This window comes from Centruroides sculpturatus, unplaced genomic scaffold (assembly GCF_000671375.1).
Source record: "Centruroides sculpturatus isolate CEXI.00-Female unplaced genomic scaffold, Cexi_2.0 scaffold1795, whole genome shotgun sequence".
NCBI lineage: Eukaryota > Metazoa > Arthropoda > Arachnida > Scorpiones > Buthidae > Centruroides > Centruroides sculpturatus.
Window position 1 is genome coordinate 87034 of NW_019385886.1, and position 21844 is coordinate 108877.

A 21844-nucleotide genomic window follows, 5' to 3' on the forward strand; every position below is an offset into this window, starting at 1 on the left:
AGACGATGACAAGTTGTTGTAGACGGTCAGATGATGGAGAGAATGTAGTAAAAAAAAGTTCAAATTCTGCCAGTATAAAGTTGTTTTCGTCGTATTATGATTTGATTTAAACGTCCGGGAGTGGTCCGTTGCCGTTATTAAGACGATATCAGTTATGGTAAGCCCGAAAAATGCACGCGATTTAGCGCTAACCCCGTTTTAATGTCGAAAGGACGGAGAGGAAGATGATGGAGGCTGTTCTCTTTTTTTTTTTTTTTTTCTCGTTTGACGCAGAAATCAAAATTGCATTTCGGTTCCGTCCACGCCACATCTGCCTTCCCTCGAAATAATGTCTTCGACTCTCGTTCCCGTTTATAATGTCGCCCGTCGTTTTCTAATGGACGTATACGTCGTCCGATGTTTATTACAAAAAAAAAAGAAGAAAGTAAACGGGATTTTCGTCTTGAAACGCACGAGAATTGGCGCTATGTTTTTCCATTTTTCTTTCGCAATTGTCTTGGTGTAGGTGTGGAACACTATGAAACACCACTCTGCCTGCCAGATGAAGTCGTTTAGTGTGAAACTTTATATTTTATACACACAAACACGCTCATCAGAAATTGCTAGATAAGCCTCTTTGGCACTAGGTAATTTGTGTGTGTGTGTTACGTCTGTGACTAAAAGTAACCGCTACTGAATATACCCGAGTTAGACGTTCTCAAATTTATGGTAATTTTGCTGCAGTATATTCTGTTAATTCTTAATCAAAGTATGCAGTGGATGCAGTGTGTCTATGTCAAAAATGGCACCTAAATGTGATTTCCGGCAAACAATAAATGACAAATTTACTGCTTGGAAGTTTTTGGTCGTCATTTAGAGGCCTTCGTCGGAAGTGAATATATAAAAAACAGTTCTATCGTTTGAACTTTGCTGCATTCCGATTTTTTAAACATTTAAAAAGATGTTCGTGTATCTATATTCATACTGTCCGAGTTCCTGCTGGTATTTTGCATTCCATTTGTGAGAGTTTACTATCTGATGCTTTATAAATTGCATCTTTTCTTATTTCTGTAATAAATTAGTAAATTTTTAGTTTCTTTAGGTTTTTTAATAGAAAATGGGTGGTTAATGTCTCATCTGTTGTCTGTTATATTATGATTTTTAAGTTTAATTAATGTTAAAAGGTGGTGTGTGTGTTTGTAAACGTGTATGTGTCTACCTGCTGTACCTTTCTTCATAGATGTTTATTTTATACACTTAGTTTTATCGGATGTTCTTTCGATTTAGATAATGTCTATTAAATTACAAAATTTAACATATTGGAACTGGATACGAGCATTTATGTTGTTTCAAATTTGAAAGTTTGTAGTAGTATTAAGTTATTGTTTCTGCTTGTATGAAATTCAGTTAATACTGTAGTTCTTGTGCATCGAATGGGAGTGCATGATGGTTGACTTCTGATTTGGTTGTAGACGTGAAAAGATTGTTGCTCTTAAATTTCTGTGCCAAAGCAGTTTCATTTACCTAAATCACTCTTTTGTATGACATATTGCTTACTATTACCAGTTTTTTGGTTTTGAAAAAGTGGATGACTACGTAACATTATAATGGTTGTAGTCTAGCAGAATAGTGTCGAGTGCTTATGTTCATATGCCTTATAAATAACACATGTGGTCAATAAATAATAACTATTGAATATTGATTGATAAGTTGACTGTCGTACTCAATGTCTTGTTTGTTTTACAGTTTGAGAATCGCTTGAAAAGTAAGTATGAAATAACTAATGACTTCTAAAAGATGATGTCCATTCAATTAAAAGTATTAATAACGAATCTAAGTCGTCAGCATTAAGTATTTGATTTTCATATCAGAATATGATGATGATTATGGGTAAATCTCAAGACGGTGTTTTAGAAATATGGTATATTAACATGATACCTCACAAAATTTAATTATTATAAGAATATTTGTGGAGCTTGTCCAATTAAAATAATGATAGTTGTTAGTTGCTTTTCAATTGGATGTATTTCTTGATTATGTGAACGAGGTCTGCCATTTTATCTTTTAATACTGGTACTGTGTTGAAAATTTTCTAGAACAGTCTCCAATTATATTCATCCATTTTAATTATTTTTTTGTCTTTTCTGTTTTTTTCAATTTTATCAAGTGTATATAGTTTCTAATTCTATTGTTCATCAATTACTTTTCCTAAATATATACACCATGTTAAATTTACCAAACAGTAAGTGTTAGATATAATAACAAAATATAACTAATTTGCTACAAAAAATTAAGAAAAAGCTAATTATATCAATAACAAGAAGTATATATATTGTTCTTATACAGATTTTTGTATGTAAGGTAGTTATTTACTCAATTAGTAATGACATCTTAGATTTGGAGAATCAAATTTAGTGATTTCATAATAAAATATTCATTATCAAAGAACTGTTTTTATATTATAAGCTTTAGACAGTTGTTTTTCTTATGGACCTTTATGTATAAAATGAAATTTCTGAATAATTTCACTGTTTATTTTTAATCTTAACATTCACGTAACTTGTTAAACCCTTTGTAACACAGTTAAGCATAGTTTATTGTTAAAAATATATTTATAAAAGACAGGTCGTGATAATTATTTGGGAACAGAATAAAACTTACTGTCTGACTATCAAATATTGTCATCGTCCACAGTTTTGTTTTTTAATCATAATGTATTATTATGGTTCTGTTATTTGGGGAATGATTCTGTTCTGTTGTAAAACTATTGTTTTGTTGGATAGAATTGTAAATGTCTACTAGTCATGTTCATATTCTTACAATTTTAGTAGATTTTTTGGTGGTGAGACCAAATTTGTTTTTAATAATTGAATGTCATTCAAGTATTAACATCTCAAATGTTTCTTTTCCCTGTCTTCTTTATGACATTGTGCTTTTATCTTTCCTGTTCTGTTCTATTTGCATAGCTAAATGTCTTCAATATGAAATTTAATTTTGTTATTTAGAATTATGAATGTCTTAATCTACAATTAATCAATAGAAATGAACTAGAAGTACTGATATAAATTATAAATTAAGTAAAAGAGCTTGGCTTTTCACAGAATGTAAATTTAACCCATTATAAACATCTTCAGACACTTCACATGCAGTTGAATAAAATTATAATTGAAAATGGTTAATACATAATTGTAAGAATAAAATTATTAAAATTACATGCTTTTGATCTAAATACAGATCTTTTTTAAGTCTACATAATTTAAAATGATATGTAGATATGCATACTTTGGAGTAAATTTAAATATTTAAATGGACAGAATGTTGAAAGATAATGGTATACAAGTATTGTTAAATAAACATTAATAAAATAGTCAAGTAAAATAATTTACTACTGGTTTAAAACAAGATTTTTTTTAAATGTTTGTGTAATAATTGTATAATAATTTTTATATTTAGTTAACAATATTGAATGCATACATTCACAAACAAACTTTGTGTGTGCGTGTTAGTCAAAATGTGAGATAATTAATAGTTTACAGTAGAACAGGGACATAGACCACAGTAAAACAATCAAAAAGATGGATAGACTGTGTTAATGAGATTTAGAGCAACTGGGAATAGAGAATGACAGAAAAAAAAATTATGGGATACAGTGGCATACTAATGTAACGGGGACAAAATATCTTGATAATTTCTAAAGCCATACAATGCCAAGTAGAATATTTAATTCATGCATTTGTTAGCACTGTGATATTATCCATTTTTCTTTTTTAATCATTTTTTAGCAAATGTCGTCTGCACTAGGTAGTACCTCTCTGTCTGTTATATGTTGTACATATTGTTATTTTTAAAATGTAACTATTTAATTTTCACCTGTCAATTTTAATTATAATTGTTCTCTGTGATTAATGTAAATGTTTTATTAATTATGCATTGTTTTGAAGATGCTTGAATATGTTTTTCAAGCATCTTCAAAAGAATGCAAGTATTATTGATAAAACATTTTTGTGTTGATTGATGTTTGTTTGTTGCAAAATAGTAATCTCTCGTGCCAAAATATGGCAATCGTTAGGCCAAGCAATGCTGCATACAACAAAGTAAAGCTCGAGAAAATTTCCAGAGTAACCTATCAAACAAAATCTGAAGTGTTGATTTATAATTAGATTTGTCTTCGAATGTAAAATTTTATTTTTGATTGAGCAGTTAAATTTGAGTTATCAAACAGATTCAACGTATCTGTCGATAGAATTAAATAAACAATTACTTATTTAAATACTTATTAATATAATAAGTTTAGGAACAATGGAAATATAACATCTTTGGGTAGAATTTGAATCTGTCGTTCTGCCAACCTAGCGGAAAAGTTGGCTCCACACGGTACAGTCAGCAAGTTGGAACTTTTAACCTACACGAATTTTGATTTATCATTTGAGATTATGGGATTAATGGTTATATAAATTTTATCATACTTATCATGGATAAATATAGCACCAATATTATTTTACTTTCAAAATTTAATAAAATTTAGAAGACTGTAAATTTAAAAAATAATTAATAATACAGTATAAATGGTATGTTTAAACAGTTAAAATAGAAATTAATTTGTAAATTTATTTCAAACTTATTGAAATTTGATAACTTAAATATTATTAGAGTAAATGTAGAGTTTGAAAATTTAACTATTAAATGCCATTGAGATTTATAGTGCCAAGTTCATCTCACTTAACCTAAATGAATTGAAGTTACACTAACATGTCCACTTAAAAGAGGTTAGGACAACAGATATGGAAAGATTTGGTTCTTACACAATGGTGTACATATACACTGCATGTAAAATCTAATATATTTTATTTACATAATTCTGATTAATTCTAGCATATTTAATTAGCTAATATAATTTAAATTCTGAATTTCCAGATACCAAAAATGTTAAAAAACATTTAATTCTTGTTGAATAATCTGGGAATTCTTTTTAAGATTTCTAAATTGTGTATTCGGCAACATATCAGAATGAACAGATCTTATTAATTTTAATTAAATAATTTGTTAAGATGAGTGAAAAATTTAATAATGCAACATAACTTAATTCCTTCTGCTACATAACTAATCTTTTGTGTGTATATCTACAGTTTATCTTATGAATTGTTTGTTAAGGCTACCAAATATTTAATTTTCTTTACTTTTGGTAGCCGTAATAAGCAGAATTGATAGATATATATAAATTTTGTCAAGTTTTGCTAATTATAATATGTACAGCATTTAAAATTTCTTAGATTTTTAATTAATGTGAAAAATTTGTGCAAATTTTACAGGCGGTGAACGAACCTCCGTACCTCACGGTTGGAACCGATGTCAGTGCCAGATATAAAGGTGCCTTTTGTGAAGCAAAAGTAAAAAAAGTTAACCGCTCTGTTAAATGCAAGGTAAGAGTTGTTTTTTTATTCGAAAGCTTGCTTTATAATCAAGATAATGACATAATAATCACAGATTTTAATATATTTTGAAAGATTGGAATTATAAATGATATAAATTTCATTAATAAAGAGATTTGACATTAACTACAAAGAGTAACAAATAACATTTTTATACTTTAGGTAATATTTGCAAACAATTTGGGCACTTTAGTCCTACCGGACGATCAGATACGAGGCACTCTTAGAGTAAGTGCAATTTAAATTAATAACAAAATTTTTATGCTATATGAAATGTTAAAGAATAAGTCGTGGCTTACTTTATAATTTGTTAATAGGTAAATATGCACGTGGAAGCTAAGCATCCAGAGAAAAATCAATATGCTCCTGCAGTCATAGCAAAAATATTTGATTATAGTCAGTATACTGTGGGTAAGTTAAAGTTTAATTCTGTAATTATAAATATGTACTATATTTATTATTTAATGATAATGGAGGTTGAGTAAATTTGTGAGGCTTGCTTATAATTCAATGATTTTAGAATTCCTGTGAAAAAATATGAATTATAAATTAAATTGATGGCTTTCGAAGTGTGGTCCGTGAGCACATGCCAGTTTTATTCGCAGACTGACCTAGTTTTTCTGAAATGCAATTCTATGCTGTTTAGCCAGAGAAAATAATATTTTTATGCATCGGATACAGTGTCTGTTATCTTCAGTTACCAGTTACACAGAATATTTTGGTAATTATCATTATCTGAGGCAATGGTTCCCAGACTGAGGCACAATCTGGGAACCCAAAACCATTCAGAAGTACCAAGGCTAGGTTAGCTATTATTTTAATTATTAATGATGTTCCAATGGTATTTGTGTAATGTACTTTTTGTATATTTGCTTAAAGTGTGTATATCAAGATCTGTACCACTAGAACTTTTTAAGTGAATACAATCCTCTGTCTAATTTTTTCATAACTAAATTATGTTCTTTACCTGTTAATAGGGGAAAAAGACAGTTTCCTACAGATATTGTTCCTTCTGTTTTGTGGTTAATTCATATGAGTTAAAATTTGCAGTCAGTGAATATGTGACATATGAAAATAATTGTACTATCAATAAATACATTTTATATAGTATTTATTCTTTGCCTATTTTCCTTATTAACTAATATTATTTAATTATAATAGCGGCCGGATGGCCGAGCGGTCAAGGTGGCAGCCTACCGTCCAGGGCACCCGGGCTCGAATCCAAATGGGTCGAAAAATCCCCAGGAATTTTTCGGGGGGGTAGTCCGTTCGGAAATGTCAGGCCCGTCCCTCACCACACGGCAGCCCCATTGTGGGCCAGGCCGAACCCATAATGGGCTTGCAAAAAGAGGCCCTCCTAGTGCCCACAAGACGGAAAGAGTTATAAAAAGAAAAAATAAAAAAATTTAATTATAATACCAATGCATCAGTTACTCTTATTACCTAGCTTGGGTTTCTCCTTCAAAAAAAATTACTTACATACATATATTAAATATATACAGGGTGATTCACTGGTGACATTCAGTAGTTTTTTTCTTGGAAACCATTATAGATGGGAAGTGGGACTAATAATCAAGTTTCTAGAACAAATGGGACAATTTTTGGTGATCTTAGATGATTTCTAAAATCATTATTTTTGAGATATTAATAAGATTTTTTAAATTATAAGGGGCATTTTTGTGTTATTATACAGATTTTGTCACATACAATCCATATCATAGCTCAAAAGCACCCTTATAATTTAAGAAATCCTATATTGTTCTGTATCTCAAAAACTGTTGATTTTTCGAGGTCATCCAAAGTCACCAAAAATTGTCTCCCATCTGCTCTATAAACTTGATTATTAATCCCATCTTTTTATTTCTAGTGGTTTCTAAGAAAAACCTACTGAATGCCACCTGTGAATCATCCTGTATAATGTATATGTATATAGTATATAATACAGGTATATTGGGAGCTGCTGTTAGATGACACAAAGTTAAGGGAGCTGCAGATTATAAAAAATTTGGAAACCATTTGATCTAAGATGATATTTACAGGATAGAAAATAGATGGGCATAGGTAATCTGCAGTTTATCCTTGACTTAGTTCAAGTGGTCCATGGATTTATAATTTTGAGACCAGTCAAACTAAATTATATCAAGTTGCTTCGTTTTAAATTATTCTAAGTGTCTCAAAGCCAAATACATATGTTCATCAAGATGCCATAAATGATTCACTGTAAGGTTTTATTTTATAATCTAAGGAACAAATTATTTATTTATTTGTTATTGGTACAAGTACTTCCATACAAGGGGGAAAATAAAAGAAAATTAATAAATAAGCAGTCACACAATGGTCTCTTAATTGTGCTTAAACAATACAAATAGAAATTTAATACAATAGTATAAAGATTTAAGAAAAAAATTATACAATTTATACAACATTATCTTTGACATATTTTTATCATATAAATAATTCTTTGAAAAATTGTCAGTGAGAATTTCTCCTTGATAAATATAAAACTGGACATGATGCAAAAATATGCATAAATATACAGTCATGATTGGTAATGCAATATGGGAATAATGCTCCCTTATAAATATCTATATACTGACCACTCAGCATAATCCAGTATTTATTAAGACATAATTGCATTAGCAAACTTTTCATAGGAAATCCAATATTATAATTTAAGTAATTGGCAGTCTGCAAATCTGTAGTTTTCATAAATATTACATCGCTGAAGTGAAGCATAAGTTATATCTTGATGCCATACTTTATCACATCTAGTTTGTATTATATCACGCAAGAATGATGTAAATTATCAAAAATGTTTTTAATTTATAATTTCCAATTTCTCTTGCTTGAATTTCCTTTCTTCAATACAGAATTATAAACACAATAACAAAGATCATGATGAATAAGATCAATAATTTTAGACCAAAACAACAAAATATTTTTAAATATTAATTTCAAACAGAGGTCTCCCTAATTCCAATCTTACAACAGAACTTGGCACTGAATGTTCAAGCTTAAATAATCTTTTGAAATATCTTAATTGAACTTCTCAATTTTTTTCAATAAGATCTAAACCCCAAACTGGAACCAAAATATGTTATTTTAGACCTTAACATAGCATTTTAGACTTTAACATTTTGAAAAGTTTACACATTGCTTTAATGGAGTTCATTCTCATTTTTGTCTGTAGTGCCAAAAGACAACCTGTCTTATGTCGTATATCTTTCTCTATTTTATCCAAATGATAAATAAATAACTCCAGAGGAGGAAAAATTAAATGCTTAATATTTAAAACTAGAAGACCCAGCCACATGTTGGGGCTCAAAATGTATAACACTTCCCCTGTGGGGGAATTTTTCGAAAAATTCCTTCTTAGTGTACATTCTCTTGATGTACCCTATTAAAACACAATCAAAAATGCAAGAAACTGCATCTAAAATAGTGTAATAGAAGCCAAGTTCTTCACGGTAAGCCTTAATCCTGTCCATCTCCCTCCAGTGGGGGGAATTTCGACATGTATATTATATAAAAACACGTGTACTCGAATGCAACATTGTTTCAAAATTTCAAAGAAATCGGTAGGAACAAACAAACATTACATTTTTATTTATATAGATAGATAGATGATCTGAGTTCGTTTTTAGTTCATCCTCAGAAAAGCATAATGCCTCACAGAAAAGCAAACTTAGGTCATTGTACTCATGGAGTTGGCGCCATCTGTTGGACATAAAAGCCTTAATCCTAGATGATATCTTTTAATTTATATGAATGTTTAACGGAATAATATACAGCTTATGTCCACCCTGAAATTCCATTCTAAATATTGGTGAAAGAATTTTTGAAATCAAATGAGTAGTTTCGGAGATTACCTCCTACATCCAACTTTACAAACTTTACCTCTTTATAATATTAGTATAGATGAAAAACAAAATTAATTTCTACATTGTTAATAAAAATTTTCAGTTTTATGAAGTCTTCCTCCATTACAAAACACTAATCCCTTTGTTTTCTGAAAACTAATAGAAAGTTCATTTTTCAACATACTGTATAATCAGATAATGAAATCAGTTTCTTCTGTGAAGATGCTAGTCCAAATTCTCATTTGAGCAAGATGTGCAAAACTCCCGCAATGTTCTATTTTTCTTTGTAAAATTGTGGAAAAAAAGTCTTTATCAAATAATACAAAACCAATTCTATGTCTTATCCCAAATTCCCAAATTTTGTTACTAATCCACATTGCCTAGCAGATTTCCAAATTAAAGTAATGATTAATGAATAAGTTAATTCTATATTGTCAATAGGCTCTACAGTTGTGTACAAGTTACTAACTGCTTGAGTAAACAAGTTTACTTTTTCTTCTTTCCATGCCTACCTTTCCTGTTGTTCTCTTTGAATAACATTACTTTTTCTTGTGTTATCAAATGATAATTCTAATACTACCAAAAGATGGTCCAACACACAGCCCTCAAAGTGCTCAATCAATCCCTCACTCAATACTAATAAGTCTATTGCTGATGCTTCCAATTTGGATATGTATGTAAAATTAGCTGGGGAATTATGAGGGTGATGACCATTTATTATAAATAAATTATTGTCTTTAACCAACTCAATAAAGTGGTCACACCGCTTATTGTAAATCAAATCTTTTGCTAATCTGAATTCAAAATAAAATTTTCATGAAAAATATTGTCCATTTTCTTACCAATCCTGGCATTTGAATCACCTAATAATAGAAGATCATGATCAACAGAAAAACTAGAAATCAAATCAAATCTTCCAGATCAGTCAATATGTTATTAAAAACAAGTATATATGCAGATAATATAGAATAATAATTATATTTTGAGAATTGCTGAATTTCTTTTGATCAAAAATTAGTCTTGTAATGATTAAATATTGCATTGTCTTAAGCAGAAATGCATCTCCTAAATTCTGATTTTATATAAAGTTACAACCTTAGTTGCCAGCTTTTCAGATACCCTTATTGTTAGGTAAATCTTATTTATTTTCAATCTAACTGAAAAAGTAAGCCATGTCTCCATCAGGCCCAAAATTGAAAATTACAGAAGATAATTGAAAAATTCTGTTATTTAAATTAAACAAAATGGTTCCTTGGCAATTCCATGCCACAATTTTTACCTTCAGCTTATGAAAGTTTTGATTAAACTGTAAGTGGGACTTTGAGGTCCCATGTTCAAAATTGGAAACAAAAAATTAAGATTCACAAGTTCACCTCTCTCTAAATCTATCAGCATCAACTGCCAAAATGTCTGCTATTAATTGAACTTTTTTTTTTCAGATTTATATTCATGATGGAAAGTATTAGTTTTTTGCATCTTTATCTCCAACACAAGTTGTCGAATATCTTAATTTTTGTAAATTTTGCATGGCTTTTAAGATTATGTATTCTTTTAAAAATTAACTTTTTATCTAATAATGATGATATCTCAATCAAAATATTATTTTATTTATAAAACCTTGTTATCCTTGCCATTGGAATAGTTCTAGGTTCTTCTACTATTACCATAAACAGCTCTTCTACTGTACAGTACCTTACTACTCAGATCATCATCAGTCTTTATCAGATCCTGAGTTATTATATTTTTTCTCTGCAACTCATTTGCCAGCAAGTCAACATTATGCAAAATCAAACTATCTTTGCTTTGAGATTCCTGATTATACTAAAAAATTTCATGCAGCTTAGATTCAATCTTAGTCAATCTATCATCACTTTTGTTATGTAAATTAACAAGCCAATCGATTCTAGCAGATGCCTAGCTTAAAGCATTAAGGACTGTATCAAAGCTTTCATCTAAATATGAAAGTATTTTGTTAGAAATTGATTGACTTGATTCAGATTTAGCAGGGAAAAAAATTATCTAATTTTGCTGTTTTCAATGTAGGTTCACTAGGAGAATGATGCCTCTTGCTCTTAACATTAGAAAACTGAACTGGTGAATTAGGAGGAGTACAGGATAAAGGACTGGGATTTTCCTCTATTCCACTGAAAATCAACAGAAATATGGACACACCACAAAAAGAGCAATATTTTCCAGTCTTTAACTTTCCAAAAAGTCACTAACAAACTTCACCAACATGCTTGACTGACTACAGCACTCCATAAAGAACGAATTATAATTGTCAAAAATTTGCCTGTTTAAATTTGGAATCAAGTTTATTCTAGGAAAATGTTATTGATTGATATTGGGGATTTTTTTCATTATTTCTGAAAACAATTGATATTAGGGATTTTTTCATTATTTATTATAGGAAAAATCCTAAGCCATTTCTAGTACATTTGAATTATCCCAATAAATTTCTCTGGTGTCACCAAAATACTTCAAAATACCTATTTACCTATTAATTGATGATTTTAATATAATATTAAATATTACAAACTCCCTTTTACCTTACTAATGCTAAGATCTTTAAAAGATGTTTGTAAGTTATAATACAATAAATAAATTTCTTTAATACTCTTAATAGGATTGTATATAAGCTGTTTCTTTTCTTTAATTTTGCAGTAGACAACAATAAAAAATGTTGTAGTTATACTGTACATTTTATATTAAAATATTGCTGTATTAAAACAAAACAATAAATGAATATAAAGAAATGAAATAGTGAACCTATTATAATGAGCTGTTATGAATAAGTTCATAAGATCGCACTGAAATTTTGTAATGTAAAAGAACATGATGCCACTAAAACTAACAAAACACACAATGGAAATAGAATTATCTCCTCCTTCAAACTTTTATTAGTCTAATCTTTAAACTTTTCATAAATTCTCTTCAATTAAATTCATAATACTTGGATTTTTTGATTTGAATGCTGCAATTGATACTAAAGAACATTTTCATTATAACAGGAATTTGGATACTGGGATATGGCTATATTAGCTGTTATTTGATGATTACAACAAGAAAATTAAAAAAAAAAATTAACTGTTCAAACATTACGATATTTTAAAATACGTTCATAATTTTTCATTAAATTTGATTTATTTCCTTATACCTATCAATGTATTTTATTAGTTGACTTTATATTTGAAAATCACTATTATTATTTAAAGTTTAAAAATATTTACATTAAATATTTCACTGAACTTGATAAATGGAGTTTTTTTTATGATTAAAAAAAAGTCCTTCCACACTGCTTGTTAGGCTAACCAACTATTTTATTTACAAAAAACATTTTTGGCTTCTTTTGAGCTATCTTTAGTTTTACTTACAACTTGTTCTCACAAATATTTGAAATAATAGAATTTAAAATTTTTATCACTTCAAATATTTCAATGATATATGATATAAAGTAACTTATTATAATAGCTTGTATCATTATCTTACTACTTGTTGTTTGTTAATGTAAAATGGAGTTGTGTACTTTGAGAGAGAGCTTGTATAATAAATAATTTTATGAAACTTATATAGTTATATATTTTTCATATTTGAATTTCATGATTTTTTAATTAAAAACAAGTTTTATTTCAGTATTTGATGATGGTGATGAAACGACACTGAGGAGAACATCGCTTTGCTTAAAAAGTGGGCGACATTTTGCAGAAAGTGAGGTAAGAATATCACTTTGGTTAGTTTTTAATTAATGAAAAATAATAATCAAATATATATGATTAAAAATACTGTATTTCCATGCACATAAGTGTACAGATGCAGCAAAATTGGCACTATATTCTGCAAAGTGCCTTTAAAAATTCTCACTATTTTTAAAAAACTAATGATATTGGAAATATCTTATTGTGTCGGCATCAGACTTCTATTTTTAATAATGGTTACCACAGAGATATCGTCAAGTAGTTACCGTATCAATTCATTTATATGTAATTTACATTGAAACAACAGTACAGTGCTCTTGTCAAGTCAAAGTTGATACACATCTGAGCATGCTGTTATATGTGGGATAAACTCTTGTAAGTGAATGCAGGGCATGTTTCAAAAATGCAAAACAAAGCACTTTTTACATATAAGAGCATGCTATTATTTGCACAGAAATGTGGTAAAAGTTCCTAATAACTAAAAACAAAACTTTCATCTATTAATGAAATTTTATGAATAGAATTAACAAATATTATATTTTACAAAATACAAAGAAAAATCAAAACAGATATCTGAATCCATTCAATTCTATTTAAATATGGATTTGACATTTTGTGATGAAATTGGAAAAATTTTTATTTCTTAAAGAATGCTTAGCAATAGTTCTCATTTTCACTATATAGAGTTAATTTTTTAGTAATAATGGTAATTGTGTTTTCCTACAATTTTTATAATTTTATTATCTAAATCAGAGACTTTGATGTAAAAGTATACGAATTATTGAATGCTATAATTACTGTTGAGAATTAGAATATACCCCTGTTAAGCAAATAATTTAAATTTTTAAAATTAAGAGGAGAAAATATTGTTCCTGTATAATTTATTTAAAATATTATAAGTTAAATTTATTTACCTATTATTATTGCATAAAGTTAATCATATATAATTAAGAATATTATGTAATTCTTGAGCTATAATGTTCAACATTTTTATTATTATTCTAATATTTTGAAATACTGACATTACTGTAGAATAACTATTCAGATTAATTGCATGCAAACACGGATGTACAATGAATTGATTCATTTAATATATTAGTTCATATAATCTCAATAAAAATGTTGGATGTAGCAAAGATTATAAATCAGATCAATAGATTATAAATAAAAAATTAATTTGTTAATTGCTTGTTGCAGTCTTTCAAATTTTATTTAATTTTTTTATTAGACTTTGGATCAGTTGCCATTAACAAATCCAGAACATTTTGGTATTCCAGTAATAGGATCAAAAAATAAAAGAAAAAGACGATCAATTGCAAGTTGTTCCTCAATGTAATGTATCATTTTTATTTTACTTAATTTTAATACTTCAATGTGAATACATGGAGGTAAATTGTTGTTTAGATTTAGCAGAATTCTACTTCTATTAAAGTATAATTATTTTTTAAGACATTAGTATGCTATTAATGTCATTAAAACACTTTACTATTGCTTAATATTGTAATGATTAAAATGATTTCCTAATTAGAAATTAATGATATCATTTTAGTTTTCAAATGATAAATCTTTATAAAAATGATTGCTGTATAATAAATTTCTTTACTATTATTTTATCTTAATTTGTATTTGTTAGAAAACACTCTTCCTTGTAAATAGTTATTTATTAATTTCTAATTACAAGGAAGGAAAAGATTTGAAAAATCTGTTCATATTCTTCTATCAAAGAAAAATAACTTCACCAGACGAATAAAATTAAAAGCAAATACTATTTACTAAAATTGTGTATTATTTTAGAATTATGTTTAACATTTCTACATATAGATACAAATGTCCTAAATATTAAATTAATAACTTTATTTAAAATAATTTATTAATAATTTTTAAAACAAATATTGAATTGATGCTGTTAGCAAAAAAAAAAAAAAAACATTTAATAGCATTAGTAGGTGAATGGTTAAAATGATTAAATTGCAAATTTATTTCATAATTTGGTAGTAAATTGCAAAATTGAATAAAAATAGTTAAAGTTAAGTATTATAAGTTAAGTACTATTTAAACTGTTTAGATATGAGAGGAAAGTTTGAAATAGCATTTCAAATTTTATTACCATATTTGACAAAAAACACCTGAATGTAAATTAATGGATGATTAAAACTGTACTGTAAAAATGATTTTACAGTAGGATTTTAAATGTCCAGGTTGAACAAGAATGACAACAGACCAAATATTATGGAGTCCTAAGAGTTGTTATTCATACAGAATTCATATGAGTTGTGTTTGAGAATAAATTATTAGCTAGGTTTGGCAATTTATCTATTTATTTTCAACCTAAAAGCAGTAATTATTATTTAAACCTTTTTAAAATAAATTTTTAAAACAAAGCAGAATTAATATCTTTAAAAAGAAAATGATTCGTTTTGAAGAAAACAAGTTTTGCCAAAGTTTTTCTTAGATGACTTAACTCAATTCTTTGGGCAAATGTCTTAACAAAGTTTTTAATTTGGATTCTATAATTATTTAGGAAAATTACTTTAAAATTAGCTGTAATTTTTAATTCTGGAATGTGTATACGTTTTGTGAAGTTATCTTTCGGTTATAACGAGATGTAAATACGAATATCACAACATTGTTGCAACCATCGAAAGTATTCAAAAAATATAAAGGGAGTATTTTCAAATTTATGATTTCTTTTTTCAAATAACTGCAACTTTTAAACAAATATAAATGCTAAATTATCAGTTTCTCAAATCTAAGATGCACTTTCATTTCTGAATGCAAACTTGTGAGTTTTTTTAATAGACAGCTGGAGACAAATTTATGTTAACAGAATTGGTTCTGTTGATATAAATTTGTTTAGTTTTACACAGTAAAGCAAGTTATATATCAATATTCTCTGTGGTATCAAAATTTGAAATCTCTCACTTTTCACATTAGGCTTTTTTAAATTGATTGTTACATCTAACCATATGGAGTTGTCCTTGATATTATTTAAAGCAATTAGAAATACAACAATTCTGGAAAGAGTACCACAAAGTTTCCTGGGATTTTCATCCAATTACTTAAAACATTATTATAACAGACTAACTATATTAAGCTAGGTTGACCTCTTAAATATTGGTCTAACAAAATTATTAAAATGATACAATGGAATTAGTGACAAAGAAGCAAGATGTATATTGCAAGAGATTACTAATTACAAAGTGTTACATTGTATCTAAGACCTACCCTTCAGAGATACTAAAACTGGAAAAGCCAAATCTTGAGTAAGTACAATGATTAAACAATGAAATATTGCATTTGCATTGTGCTTTCTACCAAATATTGTTAACAGTATTTTTCCATAATTGCCAATGTTAGTACCCTTAGTTTGTCAACTGTTTTATTATACAAACTATAGTAGAGTATCAATTATCCGAATGCCGATCAACTGAAACGTCTGTCGACTGAAAGCATTGCAGTCGAACTGTGTTGTGCTGAATTGAACGTTTTTGATACTAGATTAATGTCTAAATTATAATTTTTTTTGTTTTTATATTTTTCAATATATTTATTTTGTTTGTACAAAATAAAGAAATAATTTTTAACGATACAATAGCCATGATTAATATTGTAAAAATTTTCGTTAGTCTTAACATCAATGAAAATTCAATGCAAAGTGACACGCAACAGAGAAAAATTTAAACATGGGATATATTAATATACTATTATTGGGATATACTAATATACTATATTAATAATGTATTTTTTCGTACGTAATCGGTTATCCGAAAAATCGATTTTCCGAACAACCCCAGTCCCCAATTGATTTGGATAATCGATGCTCTACTGTAGTTATAACTAACAAATTTTAGTATTACTTGTGAATATTAATGTTGCACTTTTTCCATGTTCATACAAATACTATGTTCATACGTAATATAGAATAATAATTTTGCACTCAACCAATATACATTGAATATATGATATTACTATTTTATTAAGCATCTCAAAAATATTATAGAATGCTTCTGACACAACAAATTGTGATGTTGTTATATTACAAACGTCACTAATGTTGTTTAATTAAATTAATTATTTATTTATTTGATGAAGTTAAGAAAATGTAATGAGACTCCTTCATTTTGATTACTTTGAAAGATCGGAAGTGATATCATCCCAACTTCAGTTATGTATATTCAGAAATTATTTCATTATACATAGCATAATTTTTATTTATAGTTGTTTGCAAATCATTGCAGAGTTTACTAATTATTTATATTATTACTGAAATTAAGAATGACATCAAATTCTTTTATTTCGTTAATTTGAATTCTTATTTTTTAACATATAAAATGCCAATGTAAGAATTTGAAACTTTTATTCAAAAAGAAACGTTCAGAATAATTATAGATTAAATGACTTAAGAGTTTTGATAATAACTAAAGTTTTTCCCACACCAGGTCATATAAGACAAAAAATGTACACTCCGTAACCAATATCCAGCATGAAATCAAATCAGGAGGGGCATCAAAAGCATTTGCCAACCTACATTTTGGATTTTTAATGCCGGAGTGTACATTTTTTAGTTTTGATAATTACAGTGCAATGCATTATGACGATGGATTAATTATATTTCAGGGATGGAGACAGTAGCAGTGAAGAACTTCATTCTAAAAGGAAAAAAGATTTAAAGAAAGATTATGAAACCGATATTGCTAAAGTTGTGTGCGTTGACATGGGCGACAAAAGAAAGAAAGACAATTGGTTTCCGGCTTTAATAGTTTCTCCAACTTCTCAAGACATCAAAATCAATTCTAAAGATTATTATCTCGTGAGATCCTTCAAAGATGGCAAACAGTAAGTTACTTGATCGTTTTGAATTGTATATTAAGTCAGCATTTCTTTGAATGCATTTTATCATTTTTTAATTTTACTTTTAATTTTAATAGAAAAACAATGATAAAATATTAAGCTTGCTTACAGATTATTATTGAAATTTTTACATTAATGAAACACTTTTATGAAATTCATAATTTATTATATTATCATCATAAATTTATTCTCTCACATTTCTCATTTTCTTCACTTTACACTGAAAAGTAAAACATAGTTTCTGTCTCCAAAATAATATATATGAATGTATTCCACTTTTGTTTTGTTAAAATATGTCAACTCTTCCAACAATTTTATACAAAGGCTAATTACACTCATGTATAGACATGTTCAAAATATAAGTGTAACCATTAATTTAGTTTGTGTCTCAGGAACTACTGATCAGAACAATATACAAGCATAATATTGTATTTTTTATTCAACAAAATAATTGACAGGTAAAAATGTAATATAAATTATATCAAACCAAAAAACAGTAAGTAATAAGCATTGTTGTTAATCTTTTTGCATAGAAAATTATTAATATGATGGGATTAGCCTCCTACCTACTTGCACAGCAATTGCTCACACTTTGTTATAATGTTTATTGGTTGTCGGGAACAAAGTCCATTCTTGAACAGGAGCATCTTGAAGTTGCCAGAGTGTTTTTGGTGGTGGGATACACCTTGTCTCCCTAGGGTATCCCATGTGTTGACTTAAATCTGGAGATCTTGCTGGTCATTCCACATAATGAAAATCATCACATTAATAAAATTAATGACAAGTGCAGCCCTAAGTCTGCAAATATTATTGTCTATAAAAATGAAATCTGCAACTATAACATCTTGGTATGGTCTCATGGGGTTCTGAAATCTCATCTCTACCTTTTTTCAGTAGACATCCCTTGCAAAAACATAGAGCTTGACATAGCCATTAAGCATAATGCTGCTTAATGCCACAACCTGCAAAATGGTCTCTTTCCATGGTTTTCATGGGACTGTACAGTTTTCCACTCTCTCGGGATTCTACTTTCATCATAACTAGGGTTGTCATGCATTTTACTTTTGGTAGGACAATCCTACAATTACAACAGATTTCCTACATCCTACTTCAAAGCTTAATTGTCTTACTTTACATTTGTAAACAAAAAACTATGTTTAAAAATTAAGTTATTTTAAAAAATTAAAAAGAGACACAAAGAGCATTTAATTAATTTCTGAACACAATAAAAATCTTTGTTTACAACAATATTTTCCTCCAATAATGAAAAGTTTCATTTTACTATGAACTTCCATTTTTGGCCATGGTGGGAAGCATTGTAATTGCCATTGGACTTTAGCAGTTTCTGCTTTGATAAATTCAGCAATGTACATCAATTGTGAAAGAAATTGTGTACATTTGTTTGAAAAGGTATACAATGTATAACTATTGAAACGTATGAAGAATGANCAACTATTTTATTTACAAAAAACATTTTTGGCTTCTTTTGAGCTATCTTTAGTTTTACTTACAACTTGTTCTGACAAATATTTGAAATAATAGAATTTAAAATTTTTATCACTTCAAATATTTCAATGATATATGATATAAGGTAACTTATTATAATAGCTTGTATCATTATCTTACTACTTGTTGTTTGTTAATGTAAAATGGAGTTGTGTACTTTGAGAGAGAGCTTGTATAATAAATAATTTTATGAAACTTATATAGTTATATAATTTTCATATTTGAATTTCATGATTTTTTAATTAAAAACAAGTTTTATTTCAGTATTTGATGATGGTGATGAAACGACACTGAGGAGAACATCGCTTTGCTTAAAAAGTGGGCGACATTTTGCAGAAAGTGAGGTAAGAATATCACTTTGGTTAGTTTTTAATTAATGAAAAATAATAATCAAATATATATGATTAAAAATACTGTATTTCCATGCACATAAGTGTACAGATGCAGCAAAATTGGCACTATATTCTGCAAAGTGCCTTTAAAAATTCTCACTATTTTTAAAAAACTAATGATATTGGAAATATCTTATTGTGTCGGCATCAGACTTCTATTTTTAATAATGGTTACCACAGAGATATCGTTGAGTAGTTACCGTATCAATTCATTTATATGTAATTTACATTGAAACAACAGTACAGTGCTCTTGTCAAGTCAAAGTTGATACACATCTGAGCATGCTGTTATATGTGGTATAAACTCTTGTAAGTGAATGCAGGGCATGTTTCAAAAATGCAAAACAAAGCACTTTTTACATATAAGAGCATGCTATTATTTGCACAGAAATGTGGTAAAAGTTCCTAATAACTAAAAACAAAACTTTCATCTATTAATGAAATTTTATGAATAGAATTAACAAATATTATATTTTACAAAATACAAAGAAAAATCAAAACAGATATCTGAATCCATTCAATTCTATTTAAATATGGATTTGACATTTTGTGATGAAATTGGAAAAATTTTTATTTCTTAAAGAATGCTTAGCAATAGTTCTCATTTTCACTATATAGAGTTAATTTTTTAGTAATAATAGTAATTTTGTTTTCCTACAATTTTTATAATTTTATTATCTAAATCAGAGACTTTGATGTAAAAGTATACGAATTATTGAATGCTATAATTACTGTTGAGGATTAGAATATACCCCTGTTAAGCAAATAATTTAAATTTTTAAAATTAAGAGAAGAAAATATTGTTCCTGTATAATTTATTTAAAATATTATTAGTTAAATTTATTTACCTATTATTATTGCATAAAGTTAATCATATATAATTAAGAATATTATGTAATTCTTGAGCTATAATGTTCAACATTTTTATTATTATTCTAATATTTTGAAATACTGACATTACTGTAGAATAACTATTCAGATTAATTGCATGCAAACACGGATGTACAATGAATTGATTCATTTAATATATTAGTTCATATAATCTCAATAAAAATGTTGGATGTAGCAAAGATTATAAATCAGATCAATAGATTATAAATAAAAAATTAATTTGTTAATTGCTTGTTGCAGTCTTTCAAATTTTATTTAATTTTTTTATTAGACTTTGGATCAGTTGCCATTAACAAATCCAGAACATTTTGGTATTCCAGTAATAGGATCAAAAAATAAAAGAAAAAGACGATCAATTGCAAGTTGTTCCTCAATGTAATGTATCATTTTTATTTTACTTAATTTTAATACTTCAATGTGAATACATGGAGGTAAATTGTTGTTTAGATTTAGCAGAATTCTACTTCTATTAAAGTATAATTATTTTTTAAGACATTAGTATGCTATTAATGTCATTAAAACACTTTACTATTGCTTAATATTGTAATGATTAAAATGATTTCCTAATTAGAAATTAATGATATCATTTTAGTTTTCAAATGATAAATCTTTATAAAAATGATTGCTGTATAATAAATTTCTTTACTATTATTTTATCTTAATTTGTATTTGTTAGAAAACACTCTTCCTTGTAAATAGTTATTTATTAATTTCTAATTACAAGGAAGGAAAAGATTTGAAAAATCTGTTCATATTCTTCTATCAAAGAAAAATAACTTCACCAGACGAATAAAATTAAAAGCAAATACTATTTACTAAAATTGTGTATTATTTTAGAATTATGTTTAACATTTCTACATATAGATACAAATGTCCTAAATATTAAATTAATAACTTTATTTAAAATAATTTATTAATAATTTTTAAAACAAATATTGAATTGATGCTGTTAGCAAAAAAAAAAAAAAAAAAATTAATAGCATTAGTAGGTGAATGGTTAAAATGATTAAATTGCAAATTTATTTCATAATTTGGTAGTAAATTGCAAAATTGAATAAAAATAGTTAAAGTTAAGTATTATAAGTTAAGTACTATTTAAACTGTTTAGATATGAGAGGAAAGTTTGAAATAGCATTTCAAATTTTATTACCATATTTGACAAAAAACACCTGAATGTAAATTAATGGATGATTAAAACTGTACTGTAAAAATGATTTTACAGTAGGATTTTAAATGTCCAG

General features: G+C 27.4%; 1 protein-coding gene across 1 annotated transcript in view; it reads left to right on the forward strand.

The window, feature by feature from the left end:
• The first annotated feature begins 1 nt into the window (after position 1).
• Positions 2 to 21844, forward strand: part of LOC111612411 (AT-rich interactive domain-containing protein 4B-like) — a 37048-nt gene continuing 15205 nt past the window's right edge. Inside the window, exons 1-8 of the mRNA XM_023353617.1 lie at positions 2 to 157; positions 5289 to 5399; positions 5571 to 5636; positions 5726 to 5819; positions 12902 to 12981; positions 14192 to 14295; positions 17581 to 17801; positions 19585 to 19664. Of these exons, the coding sequence (XP_023209385.1) occupies positions 155 to 157; positions 5289 to 5399; positions 5571 to 5636; positions 5726 to 5819; positions 12902 to 12981; positions 14192 to 14295; positions 17581 to 17801; positions 19585 to 19664 (759 nt within the window). The 5' untranslated portion in view covers positions 2 to 154. The remainder of the gene's footprint in view (positions 158 to 5288; positions 5400 to 5570; positions 5637 to 5725; positions 5820 to 12901; positions 12982 to 14191; positions 14296 to 17580; positions 17802 to 19584; positions 19665 to 21844) is intronic.